This window comes from Danio rerio, chromosome 23, assembly GCF_049306965.1.
Source record: "Danio rerio strain Tuebingen ecotype United States chromosome 23, GRCz12tu, whole genome shotgun sequence".
NCBI classification, from domain to species: domain Eukaryota; kingdom Metazoa; phylum Chordata; class Actinopteri; order Cypriniformes; family Danionidae; genus Danio; species Danio rerio.
The window spans coordinates 9641013-9657301 of record NC_133198.1 but is presented as its reverse complement, the minus strand read 5'-3'; the positions used below and the strand labels follow the sequence as shown (position 1 = coordinate 9657301).

The window sequence follows — 16289 nt, the reverse complement described above, 5'->3', positions numbered from 1 at the left end:
TAATTATTTAATTAGGAAAGTAAGTTCTGACTTTGCTCAGACAAAAGTCTTGTCACTTAACAGAAATAATGTACAGAATAGAATTTAAAGTCATGGTGCAGTGGGAAAAAAAAATTATGTGTATGACTCCCATGAGCTTGAACGACTGCATCCATACATCTCTGCAATGACTCAAAGAACTTATTAATAGTCATCTGGAATGGCAAAGAAAGCATTCATGCAGGGCTCCCAGAGTTGATGAAGATTCTTTGGATTCATCTTTAATGCTTTCTCCTTCATCTTACCCCAGACATGATCAATAAAGTTCAAGTCTGGTGACTGGGCTGGCCAATCCTGGAGCACCTTGACCTTCTTTGCTTTCAGGAACTTTGATGTGGAGGCTGAAGTATGAAAAGAAGCGCTATCCTGTTGGAGAATTTGCCCTCTCCTGTGGTTTGTAATGTAATGGGCAGCACAAATGTCTTAATACCTCAGAGAATCTTGGGTCCATGCGGGTTCTAATAGGTCTCCTGCAGTATTTATGATGATTAAGATGCAGATCAACAGATGATTCATCTGAAAAATCTACCTTCTGCCACTTTTCCAAATGATCAACTAGAAGTCACGTTATTAGTTGTTGCTCTTAAAATTAAAATCAACGACAAGACTTTTATTAGGTAGTGTAGACATTAGGGGTGTCACAATTTCGATTATCGAATCAAAAAATAGAATCGTCGATGCTGCCACGCCCCCATGTCACGTCAGCTTGGCTTGCCAAGCGGGAAAAAACAGGCTTGTTGAAGTGCTTGTTAAACTGCAGGAGACCCGTCGACAAAACTTAAACCCTCTCCTCTTTCAATGAAGTTGCCGGTGTGTAAGCATTTTGGATTTCCAGTGAGTTATGTTGACAACGTTCGTGTTGTTGACAAAAAACACAGTTTTGCAAGCTCTACTATGTACGCATTACGTACGGTTCGTTCGATGGACAACACCGGCATCGCGATCCTCCGCCTGCCCCCGTTGCAAATCCGCTCGCGAAAAGTACACACTCAGGCCCTGTTTACACTATCTTTGTTTTTAAATGGCATTTTAGAACGACAACGATCCACATCCACAGTGGCGTGTAGCATTTCTGAGCAGCCCTGCTTCCTCTCTAACTCTGAAAATGCACATCACGTGACCACACAGACACAGACGCACTCACAGCCATGCGCTCGAGAAAGAAGTCCAGGCAGTCAGAGGACTGCTTCAATCTTTCACTCACTTGTACTTAGTCATTTTAGCGAACACCTCAGATACTGTTGGCTGGTTCCTGTTGGTTGTGCGTCTTTTTTACCGACGCCATTATAACGACACAGATATCTGCCTATTCACGAGTCCCGCAGAAAAAAGTGATTGACAGGTGGTAATTATGTGTGTATCTTGCCTTTATTCATTTACTGTATGATTTGTTTATGGGTAAAACAAAGACCATGCAGGTCAGGTAGTTTAAACGGTAGGCTACAAATAATTAATTGGTCATTAATTAATTAATTATTCATAATCGAATCGAATCGTGACTTTAGAATCGAAAATGTTATCGAATCGAGGATTTGGAGGATCGTGACACCCTTAGTAGACATTAACATTTTATTTTCACAAGGCATTTGAAACATTAGTCACTTACACCTTAAGTGCTTTAAATTTGCTTTCTATAAATAGAAAATTAATTCATGATTTCGATGCAGACACCAAAACATGATAAACAGAGTAAATTAAAATTGAGAGGGGAACCTTCCCTTCAACAACATGACATAAAATGTTTCTCCTTCACGTTTTGTACCACCTGACATGAGCGCATGAGCTGATATCAGAGTTCAGCACAAAGACCCGCCAAAGTCCACATCGCCATGTTTATTAATTCATGACATCAATTTCATCTCCACAATGACAGAAGCCATCAGATCTTCTGAAAGCAGCACTGCATAATTGAAGCAATCAACGGACTAAGGTAAACTGACACCAGACCAGCATAGCACACAATGTCTGTCATAACAAACACACAAGGCTTCGATCCAAAAGTCAACAGTGGCCACAACACAATAGGGGACAAATGAGACTGTCCTCTGAAAACACAGCTGTTTAATACTGCTGTGTGTGTGTGTGTGTGTGTGTGTGTGTGTGTGTGTGTGTGTGTGTGTGTGTGTGTGTGTGTGTGTGTGTGTGATCTCGGACAGCGCTAAGAGAAAGTCAATGTTTTCATGACATGCGACAGCTCCAGTTGGGCTTGTGTTGTTACAGAAGTGATGTTAGGAATGACTTCTGATCCTGAATTAAGCCATTCAACCTGCTTCCTTGGAGGATTTGAAGCTTTACAAGGCTTGAAATTAACCTTTTTGCTTGCTAGCACCGGTGCTCCTAACTTTAAAAATTTAGGCGCATCAGCCAAAATTTAGTTGCACTTATAAGCACCATTTCTACAAGTTTTATACAAACATATTTATTGCATTTGAAATCAACAGTAATCAAACTAACAAGCAAAAAAATATATATGCAAGCGTGAGGAAAATGTCTCCATGAAATCCCGTTATCACAAGAAAACAAATTTTTATAACATAACTGAATGACCAAACGGTGCACGGACCACTCACCGGCCCTGCACGCACTGCTTGACATGAATGAATCTGTTAACGGTATAACTGTGCTGTTTCACGGGTCGTGTCTAATATTGCACTGATGCTTTTGACATATACTGTACCTTATTATATGCATACGTCATGTTAATCGCAATTCTTTTCATGAGTAGCGATGTTAGTTTACTCAATGCAAGCCTGTTTGCGATGGTGTACTACATGGTGTTAAATAATACATATAGCTGCCACTCACACGGCGGACAGCATCTGGCGATTATATGAAGGATTAAACTGAAGCTCTCGTGCTAAATGTGGCAAACAGTTACCTGAAAATTCCACCCCACAGATTTTTCATGGCGGACTTGAAGCCAATGGAAGACTTTTATCCACTCTTCGAAAAGTGTAGATGGTGGATTAACATTCAGCACATGGTCACTTCAGATGTGCCATTATTTGTAACTTTAGATGCCATGGTATTCTAAAACAAAATCTGTCAGTGTTATCTTCATTCTCATCTTCAGCGCTTTACAATTTTCGCAGTAGTAGCTCTCTGTCATGCCAAGCCAGAAGGCGTTGACTGAGTGATTGACAGCTGATATGCTAGAGCAGTGGGCCAATAAAGAAGAGCGCGAAGGCGGGCCAAGCATTACGTACTTGGCTTTGTTTACTGCAGCAAGTTGACATGGCAACCGTTTTAAACCATTCCTGAGCGCTGTGTTTCGCGTTTCAAGTGCAGAGACGCATTCTCATGAATGTCTACCAAATCCACGCATGTGGTGAACATTTTGCAGTAAAAACTGGTCGCACACAACAATTTTTAGTACTCGCACAAATGCTCCCAAATATATTTTGAGGTCGCATAGGTAAAATTTCGAGCTCATATGCGATCAAAATTTCAAGCCCTGCTTTAGGTTTTAACAGCACAAATCTTCATTCATTAGTTCTTCAAATACAGCTGGAAAACAGCAGCAGGAGTAGATGAAAGTGGCTTTTTTATCATAATTATTAGGGGTGTAAACCTACTCACAGTCTTAAGATTCGCTTCGGTTACGATTATCATGCCATCGATTCGGTTCAATTCGATATCACGGTGCATTGACGATGCTTTCAATTAGGGCTGCAACAATTAAATTGATTACAATCGATTACTGAATGCGTTGGCAACGAATTTCATAATCAATTCATCATGTCGCACAACACGGAGAAATTTGATTAATAATAAAAACTTAAGTTGAGCGCGGAGCGTAGAGAACGAACTCTGCCTCTCTTGCGCACTGATACATGATGCAAGTTCTACTTGCATGAATTGCAGTACACTCGACACATTCAGAAAAGTTGAGATGTTTTCAATTAGGTGCGGCTGGAAATGCACGCGTGTCACGTGTGTGCCACTCCCATACGCACCTCCATTGTAAATGACAAACTTAGACCCTACGCTTATTAACTTTCCTTTGAAGGTGCACATTCAGCAGGCACACTTTAATAAAATTATAGCCCTTCTTATAGAAACTTTATAACAAACCTTTTTTTTTTTTAAATCAATATTGACAATGGTGTTTAGTCAGTCAACACCGATACCAATTTTAATTGCCAATCCCTACTTTAAGAGTTTCTGTTTTCTCTTAAACACAAAATATATTTTGAAGAATGCTGAAAACCTGTAACCATTGACTTCCATAGTGGAAAAAACAAAGGTTAGAGGATTCCAGCATTCTTTAAACTCTCTTCTTTTGTGTTTAACCAAAGAAAAAGTCAAAAAGGTATTAAAGGAGTAAAGTGTAAATGTAATTTTTAGTGAACTACCCCTTTAATAGTCCAACAACAGACATATACTCATCACTATGCCAAATAAAAAGAAATGCCTCACCTGTGACGGCATCATAGAACTCATCTTCATTGTTCATTGTAGAGAATGGGCTGCCAATATGGGGGTCTCTAAAACATGATCTCGTCCTCTATTTCGTCTCTGTAGACTTCTAACACCACCACTTTCCAAAACAAGGATACCTGTGAAAAAGCACGCACATGGAAAAGGTCAAAACCAGACTCATGAACATACACAACAAAACATATGGAAAATCCCATTATTCACCTGTTACCCCAAATGACCTTCGAGCCAAAGTTCAATCGTGCACCCATTCATCTGTCATGTTTAACTGAAACTAGCAGGCTGCTATTAAGTAGAGAGGCGGAGCCAGTGTGAATCTCCTCCCACAGTATCTGATATACGCTTGAACTTTGGACCGGCTGCTTCCAAAAGAGCATAACCGGGCAGACAAACCTGTACTGTGACGCATGCTAGACAACCTTATCTAAGTCTAGACAAAGACCAGAGGGAACTCTTCTAGCATGGTTAAAGTATATCATGTAAACTACGCAACTTTATGTAGCCATTGTAGAGTTAATTAAAGAAAGCTTGTTGAATGTTTTTCCCATTTTATCCTAGCAGATTGCTATTGAGGCTCAACGAATTCCCTGAGCACAAATTACTGGAGAGCGATTAGCAGTTTTATTACAGCCCAAGGGTAACTTTGTAGTCTTTAAGTATCTTGAGTGATGGCAAGTCAAGTGGTACTAAGAGTGCTAGTTCTCTGACACAGTTGCACCTTCAACCTCACGATCAAGAAAAGATTACGTTGTTGCAATGAACAGACTTGCCTTCCATGTGTGACGTAATAGCAAGACATCAACCTACAAGTGTGTTACATAACATTTCTTGCTTTCTAATAATAAACCTCCTTGTACCTTTTTTTAAGACAAGATCAATTGTGGTGATCTGCAATGCTGTGGTGAAAAATGCTTATGACAATGTTCTGCATAATGACAATACAATGTGGTGTACACCACGACAAGCGTCACTGCTAATACTGCTCATTATTAGAGGTTCATAACCTTGTGTCAAAGGCTGCCTCTTTCCAACATTCCTCAGTGCACAAATATAAATATATGTTGTTCATTTCAATGGCACAAACGAATGACAGCCATTTCTGTGCGATTTAGAGGAACTGGGGTGGTGACATCACAGGCCCCGAAATATTTTGGGTAAATCTAAACCAGGGGTGAGGAACCTTTTTTCAGCAAAGAGCAGTTTATGATTTTTTATTAGCAAATCATTTTTTTAAAGACCGACCGAGCACTTTATTAGGTACACCTGTCCAACTCCTTAACGCAAATTTATAATCAGCCTATCACATGGCAGCAGCTCACTGCATTGAGGCAAGTAGACATGGTCAAGACGATAAATTATTACAATAAATATTACAGGTTTAAACAAAAGCTTTGTCCATGCACAAATTAAAAATAAACAAATATGAGCATTTAAAGCAAGTCCATGAATGGAAAAAAAAAGACAATTTACAGAAAGTTTTTCTTTCCGCCATCACCACTCATGAATGTTGTTTGAATTTACATACATTTTATGGTGAAGATTACCATAAAAACGAGAGTTGTTTGTTCTTTATTGGTGTGCCAATTCTTTATCCATAATGCTGCACACGCGGATTGGTTGAAACGTCCTTTTATTGTTAACGGAGTTCTTATTCAATTTGCTTTAAAAAATTACAATTAAAAAGGTATTATAATTATATTTTCAATCGGAAACTGATTTCTAGTGATGGTTATAATTTTTTAAACTGTTATAAAATATGATTGAAGGGAGACAGCTGGTAAGCCACGTACATAAATTTCCGCTACATTCATTCTTCCATGGCGGGGTGCCACGGCAAAATTGATCCTGCCACGGCTACATTACAGCTTTTCATTCAAAACATTCAGTTGTGGTTTTTTAATAGCGGGTTATAATCACAACAAAACGTATTAAAAGGTAAGTGAATTATAACAGCACAAACTTTTCTGTAACCGTAGTAGTGCTGTGATTATTTGTTTAACCCTTTAAGGTTACGTGATGACTGACAGGTGCGTGATGCGTGAGGCCAGCAAACATGATGTAGCCGTTTCACTTTACTTCAGGATGCATTAATACGGCTCTGTAAGTCTTTTGGAGACATTCATAAATATTCCTAGCAACTCTAATAAATGTTGGAGACATTTAAGGGGGCATGCAAAAAGTTTTGTGCACGAGCAGAGAAAATCGGCGCGCAAGCAAAGAGATTCGCATGCTCATAGGCTATTACATAAATGCAATTTCAACTTGTAACACTGCGCTCACGACATTTGTCATTGAAATAACGCCACAGGTAGTTGGTAGATCTGTGTATAAAAAAAAAAAAAAAAGCATGTCAGATGTGACTCACGAGCCATAGGTTCCCTACAACTGATCTAAGCAATAAAAATGGATACAGTGTGCATTTTAACGGCACAAAACGTGCACAAATGAATGACACCGTTTTTTTTTAAAGGCGTGGCGAGTGACGTCACATTGCCTGATCAAAATATTTTGGGAACCATCTAAACAATAAAAAAAGATACAGGGTTTGATTAACTGCACAAATCGAGTACAAACAAATGACAGCAGTTTTGCACGATTTGGAAAAAAATGGGGAGTAAAGTGATGTCACGGCTCTAGACATGGGGCGCTAACCATTTTCAAGGTATACCGCGGTTTGGAAAGGTTTTAAAGCAGTTGTTGTTTTTTAAGACAACAGAATCTCCAAATATATCCAAAAGATATCCAAAGATGCCATTTTAAATAAAATAAAAACAGCAGAAGTCAGTAATTCATTTAGCCTGACATGTTTACTGTTACAAAATATTTAAAATGTTTCTCAAAATAAAATATATTGCGTTTAAATGGGAAAAAAAGTTGTTTTTTATCCGGACATTGAAAAAGAGTATATTTTGGAGCAGTAATCACAATATCGTGAAATCATGATTTTTTTTTATCCAAGGTTATCATACCGTCAGAATCTTATACCGGCCCATACCTACACGGCTCCCGAAATATTTTGGTATCTAATAGAAGAAAACAGATAGTGTTTGTTTTAACGACACAAACCAAGCACAAACTAACTGTGCTGATTTGGAGTGATTTGAGCAACATGGGGTGGAAAGTGACATCACATGGTCAAAAAAAATTGTGCCTAATATTTCAGACCCCAAACCAGCACAAATGTTTGTTTTTCTGCAGCACAAATCAGCACAAACAAAAGGCATAGTTTTGCAGATTTTTTTGTTTTTATGGGGTGCCAACTTCTTGGAGGTTAACCTTGTGTCAACGGCTGCCGCTTCCCAACATTCCTCAGTATATCTTCCTTTAGGTTTATTAGAAGAAGGAAACTTAAACAGTTTTGAAACAAGTGGATGGTAAACAAATATTTGTTTTTTATTTTTTGCAAAAATATTCCTTTCAAACAACACTTACACCATGAAAAAAGCAACACAATCTGGTTGATCTCTAAAGTAGCATTGATAACTACTGGCAACACAAGTGACTATCAACTGGATATAGGCATGTCAAACGACAAGTCACAAGACAACAGCTAAGAAAAGTATCACTTTATTAAGGCGAGCAGCTAATTTTGTGGACAACAACCAATAGGAGCGAAGAGTGTGTCAATGGTGCTCGCACAACACCATCTTTAGTGCAACAAGACACCACAGAGCAATTTCACTATTATGTTTTTTAGATAAAGTAACTCAAAGCACATTTATGAATAGAATCACGGATGTATTTGGATGGAACAGAAACTGTCTGCAGTCACAGTGAATTTGAGTCATTTAAATAGTTTATGTTGTTAATTAAATTGATATAGTAAGTGGTTTAGAACTGCTGCATTTCATATTTTAGCTTTCCCCTGCATAATATCTGTTATTGGAAAAAGGAAAACTGCTTAACTAGAATCAAACTTCAGTAATTACTGGCTACATCAGTAGCCATGGTTCCAATTTCCATTTACCGATTTAATCACTGTAAAAAATGTAAAATCCTGGTTGCATTCAAATTTTAAGTTGAATCAAATTAAGCTTGAGTCCATTGAACTTACACTGTAAAAAGGGAAAACTTAAAAAAATTACTTTGACTTGTTACAATTAAATGAATTAAGTTTGACAAACATAATTTATAAGTTTTCAGTAATAAATTAAGTGTAACAAGTTTTAGTAATTTATTTATAGCAAGTATAAGTATTGTTCACTAATAATAGTGAGCAATACTTGCACTTGCCATGAAGTATTATTATTATTATTATTATTATTATTATATTAAAATGATTATATTGAGAGGGCGAGGCAGAGGCGCAGTAGGTAGTGCTGTCGCCTCACAGCAAGAAGGTCGCTGGGTCGCTGGTTCGAACCTCGGCTCAGTTGGCATTTCTGTGTGGAGTTTGCATGTTCTCCCTGCCTTCGCGTGGGTTTCCTCCGGGTGCTCCGGTTTTCCCCACAGTCCAAATACATGTGGTACAGGTGAATTGGTAAGGCTAAATTGTCCGTAGTGTATGAGTGTGTGTGAATGTGAGTGTGAATGTTTCCCAGAAATGGGTTGCGGCTGGAAGGGCAACCGCTGCGTCAAAGCTTGCTGGATAAGTTGGCGGTTCATTCCGCTGTGGCGACCCCAAATTAATAAAGCGACTAAGCCGACAAGAAAATGAATGAATGAATGAATGAATTATTATATTGAATGTTTTGTAATGTACTGTGTTCCATTCTTGTTTTCTTAAATAAATTAATAAAACACCTAAAAGAACTTAATCTATTACTGAAAACCGTAAAAATAATTTGGTCAAACTTAATTTATTTAATTGTAACAAGTTGAAGTAATTTGTTTAAGTTTTCACTTTTTACAGTATATTAAACTGACTTTAAACAGCTTGTGTAACTTATAAAATTAAGTTAGAACATGATTAACATAGTTTAATAAGTTACAATGAACTAAAAACATAGGCTGAAAATGTTCATTAAAAGTTTATCTTGCTCCGTTGTATCTGATAAGAAATAATGGAAACATTTACTGACGAAATTTTAGTTATAAATAGATTTTTAAAAAAATTTAAATTATTGTGGGCGATGCAGTGGCGCAGTAGGTAGTGCTGTCGCCTCACAGCAAGAAGGTCGATGGTTCGAGCCTCGGCTGGGTCAGTTGGTGTTTCTGTGCGGAGTTTGCATGTTCTCCCTGCGTTCGCGTGGGTTTCCTCCGGGTGCTCCCGTTCCGGTTTGCCCCACAATGCAAAGACAGGTGAATTGGGTGGACTAAATTGTCCGTAGTGTAGGAGTGCGAATGAGTGTGTGTGGATGTTTCCCAGAGATGGGTTGCAGCTGAAAGGGCATCCTTTGTGTAAAAATGTGCTGGATAAGTTGGTGGTTCATTCTGCTGTGGCGACCCCAGATTAATAAAGGGACTAAGCCGACAAGAAAATGAATGAATGAATGAAATTCAAGTAATTTTGTGTGAGTGTAATGGGCCACCATTAATGGACAAACCAGTTCACCAACCACATTGTAAAACATCTAAAATGTTGTTTAGGCCATTCTAAACATTTTCATGGCAAAGAATTCATAAAAAAAACTATTAAAAAACAACAAATAAGAAAAATTTAAAAAGATTTGTTAAATTAAGAATGATATTAGTTTTATTGTCAATATGTTTCTATTATAACTATATTTTCTGCATTCATGTCCAAATATGTAGCCCATCAATAGGGTTAAAGCAACAGCACAAGAGAATGAGAATGGGCTTTTAAATGGAGGAACAGAAATTTCATAAAAGTATCTCTAAGATTTTGAAAGCAAGTAAATAACAGAATTGACATTTTTGGTTGAATTAAACGCCAATCATATGGTTTACCCCAGCAATACCCATTCTCACACTTTATTTAAATATAACAATGAGCTGACATATAAAAAATCAAAAGCAATCATTTACTGGTTGATGTGTAATAGAGCAATTCCATGTAATCGTCAACCTTGACATGAAAAAAAACAAGTTTCCACCCCAATATCGAAACCGTTTAGTGCTTTAAAAATACTCAAAACTGTTGCTGTTAAGGTTTTCAAACAATTATATTTAATTTACCAAAATCACACAAGTGGTAATTTTAGATCTGTCACATCCATAACTGAGAGATGTCACATCTATAATGAAGCTTTTTCCTTGCAAATGCAAAAAAAAAAAAAAAAAAGTCAAATAAAAATAAAATCAATCATGTTTGTTCTACAGTGAGCCGACTCTTATCCTTATCCTACAAAGTATGTTGTATACAGTAAACTCACTAACTTAGTCACATCCATGTGTTTATTTTCCTCATTTAAAATAGATTTTTTTTTTACAGATTGATATTTTTCTGATCTCATAACTAAGTTGTTTTAGAAAGTATCAAAGTATGTTTCAATATAATGTTAACATATACTTTATCAATATATGTTTTAAGATTTTACTGCAAATGTCACATCCATAATGCTGGAATTGCTCAATAATACATTATAGGATAGCTTTGTGTGAGTAAAAACAGAAAAAGTTGTCATTCAGAGATAATCATCCTCTCCAGAGGGCTGTTTTCCATGGCTACCAGACTATTAAGTTATTGCGAGCTTGAATTGAACAGAAATTAGATCAGACTTTTGAGTTGCGTTTTAGACATACAGTCAGATGGGTTTCAAATGACACGAGAGTGAGCAAATAAATGACAAAATTCGATTTTTGGGGTGAACTATACCCTTAACACACATTAAAGCCAATGTCTAAATAGGCAAAGGGTCAAAAGGGGAAAAATGAAGTCCCCTGAAATCAAAGAGGATCAAAAGAGAGAAAGAGAGAGAGAGAGACAGTGTTGCTCAACGCTTTCATCAGAATCTGATACATTATCTCCAATGCACTTTCACCTACATGGAGAAACAAGTGTTCTGCAATGAGCTGAAATGTTCAAATTACACAGACGTCTCAGCAGCCCTCTGAGAGATGCTGTTGTGTTACAGTAATGATCCCTGATCTGCGAACACACTGCACAGTGTCCCCGGGAGCAAGCGAAGCGGAATTAGAGACCGAATAAAGGTGCTGTGGCAACCGATAACCATGGACATTTGCTCTGTGCGAAAAATAAGAGACTCATGTGCAGGTAGTGCGTCTTGCCAGATTCAATTCCACATAATTACTTAAAGTTTCTGATGGTTTACCAAGTCAAATTTAAAACTTTAAGACCTTTTTAAGAGCATTAAAAGAAATTCCAGATTTCTACAGGCTAAACACTAAAAACTCCTTCTAATGGCCTGGTTGGTCAAGAAGAATAGTCTTTTACTTTACATGTCATAGACAGAGAAAAATTAAGATCTGTTAAAAATGATTTGAGACTTACATGACATTGAAGTGAATTTAAGTCTTTATAAGGACAAAAGTTTTACTTTTGAAATTTAAGACTTTATACGCGTTTAAGAGCCCACAGACACTGTTCATTTTGAAAGTCAATGAAAAAATTGGTCAAAATAAGACACAAAAATCATACACAAAGGTAAAATGCATAATGCCTATGGGTGAGGCTTTAAAATCTTAAAATTCTTGTAACAATGAAGAAAAAGAGGTTTACTAGAACAGATAACAACAGAGATGTCTGTAATTTCAAGTAAAGCTGCAAAATTGATTGTGGTGAACACACTGGTCGCCTATGACAGAGGCTATAACTAAGGCAAGTTTGTTATTTCCAATGGAGGGACCCGCACGCGACGCAACGGAATATGACGGAATATGCAAACAGGATTGGTTTGCAAACTCACCTAAAGTTACAATTAAAGGCTCAGACTGATCATATGGTGATTATTGATCCGCCAGCAGAGATCAATCGAGTGTTTTCGGAGAGAGTGCTGAAAGACTCGTAGTGGAAGATGTTTAATGGCCTAAATCTCAGCAAGTTGCATTTACTGCATGTTCAGCGCAAAAGGCTGCTAAAGCTAAAATCTAAGACAAATTTTTTATCTTTTTTTTTTTATATAAAAAAAATATAAGTATAAATATAAATCGCAGAAAACGTGAACACCGCGATGTACTTTTTTCCAATATCATGCAATAATAAACACCTTTTAATTGTGGTATCAATCTAGAGCATATATATTGTGTGTATAAACAACTGACTCCTAGAACAAGAAAAACAGGACATAAATGTAGAACAGGACTTACTTTTGTTTTACTTTGAGTCATTTTACATGAGAAAAATATGAGAGAAAATCTGCTGTCATTATGTACACACAATACTTTAAACCTCTTCACAATAAATAAATAAATAGTTTGAAGAAATGAACTAAAATTAAATAACTGCTGTATAATGCAAATCTCAAAGCAGTAATAATAATAATAACAACATAATTTGGTATAACTTCATCTTGATGGTCCCTTTAACACATTTTGTTGATTATAAGGAGGGCCAGACAGAACCTGCTGACATTTTTTTGCGGATTTATGCGGAATGATTTTTAAAGTATCATAACTAAAAACTTAATATATTAAATAAAAAAAAAACCCATTTTTAACTTTAATTAAAAATTTAAAATGCAAATTCAATTAGATCCACTTATTTGGTAAACAAAGCAATTTGTTTATATAATACATCTACAAAAAGAAAGAAAATAATACATAAACATTTTCATATTAGTTAATATTATTACTAAAATTAATTTGAAAACTAGATTAATATAAATTTACACACATTTAGACAAGTAAATAGAAAAAAAAAATCTGTGATTTCTGTGCGTGCAAATTTAGTGTGGGCCTAATTATAAGTTACAGTGAAACCAAATGGCAACTAATTCTCATAAGAGTAAAGACCAGAGGTGGGCAAACTACGGCCTGTGGGCCATATGAGGCCCGCTGAACACTTTCATCCGGCCCGCAAGGGAGTTTTTAAAATGCTGCTTCTGTTAAGGTTTGGTTTAGAATTAGTAAATTAATGATGCAATTACAAGTGAACGCCATGTGATGGCAGTATTGCATGCGGTACAGTAAGTGTAACCAGTAGAATTCAAACACATTCTCGGATATTAAAATGCACTCGACAGTTAATGACCGAACACGCTTTATGCATTAAGAGGTACCTTTTATCTTTTAAATGGTTTACTAACTGCCGTGCCGGTTTTGTTTTGCGCGTCCTGCACGCCTCACGTTTTAACCACCTGCTGTGCCTTGCGTTTTTTGCCGTAGCAGACTCCAGACTGACACCCTTGCGAAGAGAGGGGACCAGGCTCATTGTTCACATTAACACACTCATAATAACACGACTTAAAAATAACAAAGACTAAGATTCTTTTTTTGTTTTATTTCATAGTTCTATAATGATTGATGTGAGCATATTAATACAAGCTCAAATGGGATTAATGTAAATTTGAATCAAATTATATAATAATTGCTTGTTAAATGTGCTAATTTCAGTCATAAAATATATTTTCCATGCTTACATCCACTTAAAAAAGTTCTCTTATCAAAGATTTGTGGTTTTATCAAGTTTTATGATGATTGATCTTTATCAATTATTGTAAATTTCAGTCAAAGCAGGGTGAATCTGCCTTCAGCCACTACGCCCCTCGCTGCTGGAATCAGCTTCTAGAAATGATCAGATGTGCTCCAACATTAGGAATGTTCAAATCAAGACTGAAAACACATCTGTTTAGCTGTGCCTTTACTGTAGGAGCACTGTGTTACGTCCGACAGATTGCACTATTATGTTTTTTCGTTTTCTTTTTTATTCTTTTATAACCTATTTTAACACATTTTAAATTGTTTTTATCTGTTTTTAATCATTTTTATTGTCTGCATTTTATGTCCTAAACTTGTCTTTTTATTCCTGTTTATGTAAAGCACTTTGAACTGCCACCGTGTATGAAATGTGCTATATAAATAAACTTGCCTTGACTTGCCTAAATTTGACTGAATAGTAAACTTTAAGAATTATTTTTGTGTTAATATAAGATTTTTTCTATCAGACAACATCTTTTCTGTTCTCCACTATAAAAGTTATTACATTATTATTATTATTATTATTATTATTATTATTATCATCATTATATTTTAGAAGGGATTATTTTATTGTTTTATGATGATTGATAAGTAAATATAAATAGCAGTGCAAATTAATTTGACTTGTAAATTTAACTTAATAATATAGATATTACATGTTTTATGCATATACTGCCACTATAAATAATGTTTTTTTTTTTTGAGGAATTTGACATGTGGCCTTTACTTGGTTTGAAAAACTTGATGTGGCCCTCGGGTCTAAAAAGTTTGCCCACCACTAGTATAGACCTTTTTCTTAGAACGCAACATTACCCATTATGCTTTGCGTGTATGCGCAAGGAGAATGCTAAGAACTTCCGGGCGGCAGCTGATGGGTATAAACAGTCATATTGAAACCCATTTTTGGAGCGATTGTATACGCTGTAAACGGAAGTTCTAACCATTCTACCGGAGAACGCTGATCGCTATGACGCCCTCCATGCAGCAGCCAAGAAAAAGGTCTGTTGGCTGAAGTGTACTTGCGAAGTTTGAAATATTGTGGAGAAATATTAGCAGAAACTGTTAGAAACTAAGCTGACAGTCTACTAATAATGTAATGATAATCAGTGTGTAGTTGCAATGTAACTTATATTATAAAAAAATTTGCAAAATGTGCGGCAAAATAAATTAATACCAATATTTTTTCCAAAAGAATTGCTGCACTCTTCTTAAATGAATTGGACATGCTGGTTTGCTTTAGTGTTTTTTTTTAAGTCCAGAAAAAAAAATCCTTAAAAAACAAAAACAATATTTGGAAAAAGAAAGTACACAAGCATATAAATAAAACAAATAATGTGCACAAATAAAATGCATTAAACATAGCAATATTCCATTTAAAAAAGAAGAACTGCTAGTTTTGATTTGACGATGACTTCAGGTACAAAAGGACAAAGTGATATCTGAAAGGGCACGACAGCCTAATAAAGCGACTGTATGTAAACACACAAACACCCACAGGCTTTCAGAAACGGAATGAATCACAGACTCTGGCGTTACTCAGTTTCATTGACACTCTTGGAATGTGGTCTGCTTGGAAGAGGTGCACACACACATACCTGCCAGTCACACTCATTAGTTAACAAGTCAAGGCGGAGTTGGAAATCTCCATATTACGCACACACAAAAAAAAGAAAGCAGTGACACCTTGTTTTTTTTTTTTCACTCTGGAATGTGGCCTGATACTGATCTACTGTACATTCGTCTACTGATTTGCCCCCAGATACACGCGATCCAGTACCTCAGGATAGAAAGTAACCAATAACTTAGCAGACCTTGTGGCATACCCTAAAGTACATTACTGAATGTACTTCTATGGATTGGAACTAGGATTATGACGGTATCATAGTATCTTAAGATAACCGAGATAAGCTTTTATCATGGTATTCATCACAATATTGGGAGAAGCAAAAAGAAAAGAAAAGAAATCAACATTTGTTTTACTGAGTGGCGTGCGTACATTTTCAGAGTAAAACAAATATTTTAAAGAAATTAAGTTGCAAAATTATTATAAAATAAAGTAATATTTAGCAAATATTTGTAATGAACGAATTAACTAACATCAGAGGAAAAAATTCAACTGAACTATATTAGATTAAAGCTCCATTAAATAGAACAGTTATTACTTTTGAAAGGGATTCACTGATTTGTTTTTTCTAAACTATGATTTTTTTTTCAATTCATTATGAATTTTCATTGTGAATAATGATTACTAACACATTTTTTGATTCATCATGTGGTTATTTTATGGGCTTTAAATGGCTTACATTTTTTTA

General features: G+C 36.1%; 1 protein-coding gene across 10 annotated transcripts in view; it reads right to left on the bottom strand.

Moving 5' to 3' along the window:
• osbpl2b (oxysterol binding protein-like 2b) overlaps positions 1 to 16289 on the bottom strand; it is a 45311-nt gene that overhangs the window by 26808 nt on the left and 2214 nt on the right. For 5 of the 10 annotated variants that reach the window (XR_012398244.1, XR_012398249.1, XR_012398246.1 and 2 more), the window contains exons 1-2: positions 4684 to 4739; positions 4459 to 4598 (exon numbers count right to left, since the gene is read on the bottom strand). Coding sequence is in view for 4 of the 10 variants with exons in the window: in XM_005161948.6 (XP_005162005.2) it covers positions 4459 to 4495 (37 nt within the window). In the remaining 6 variants the exon portion in view is untranslated. 10 annotated transcript variants of the gene reach the window in all.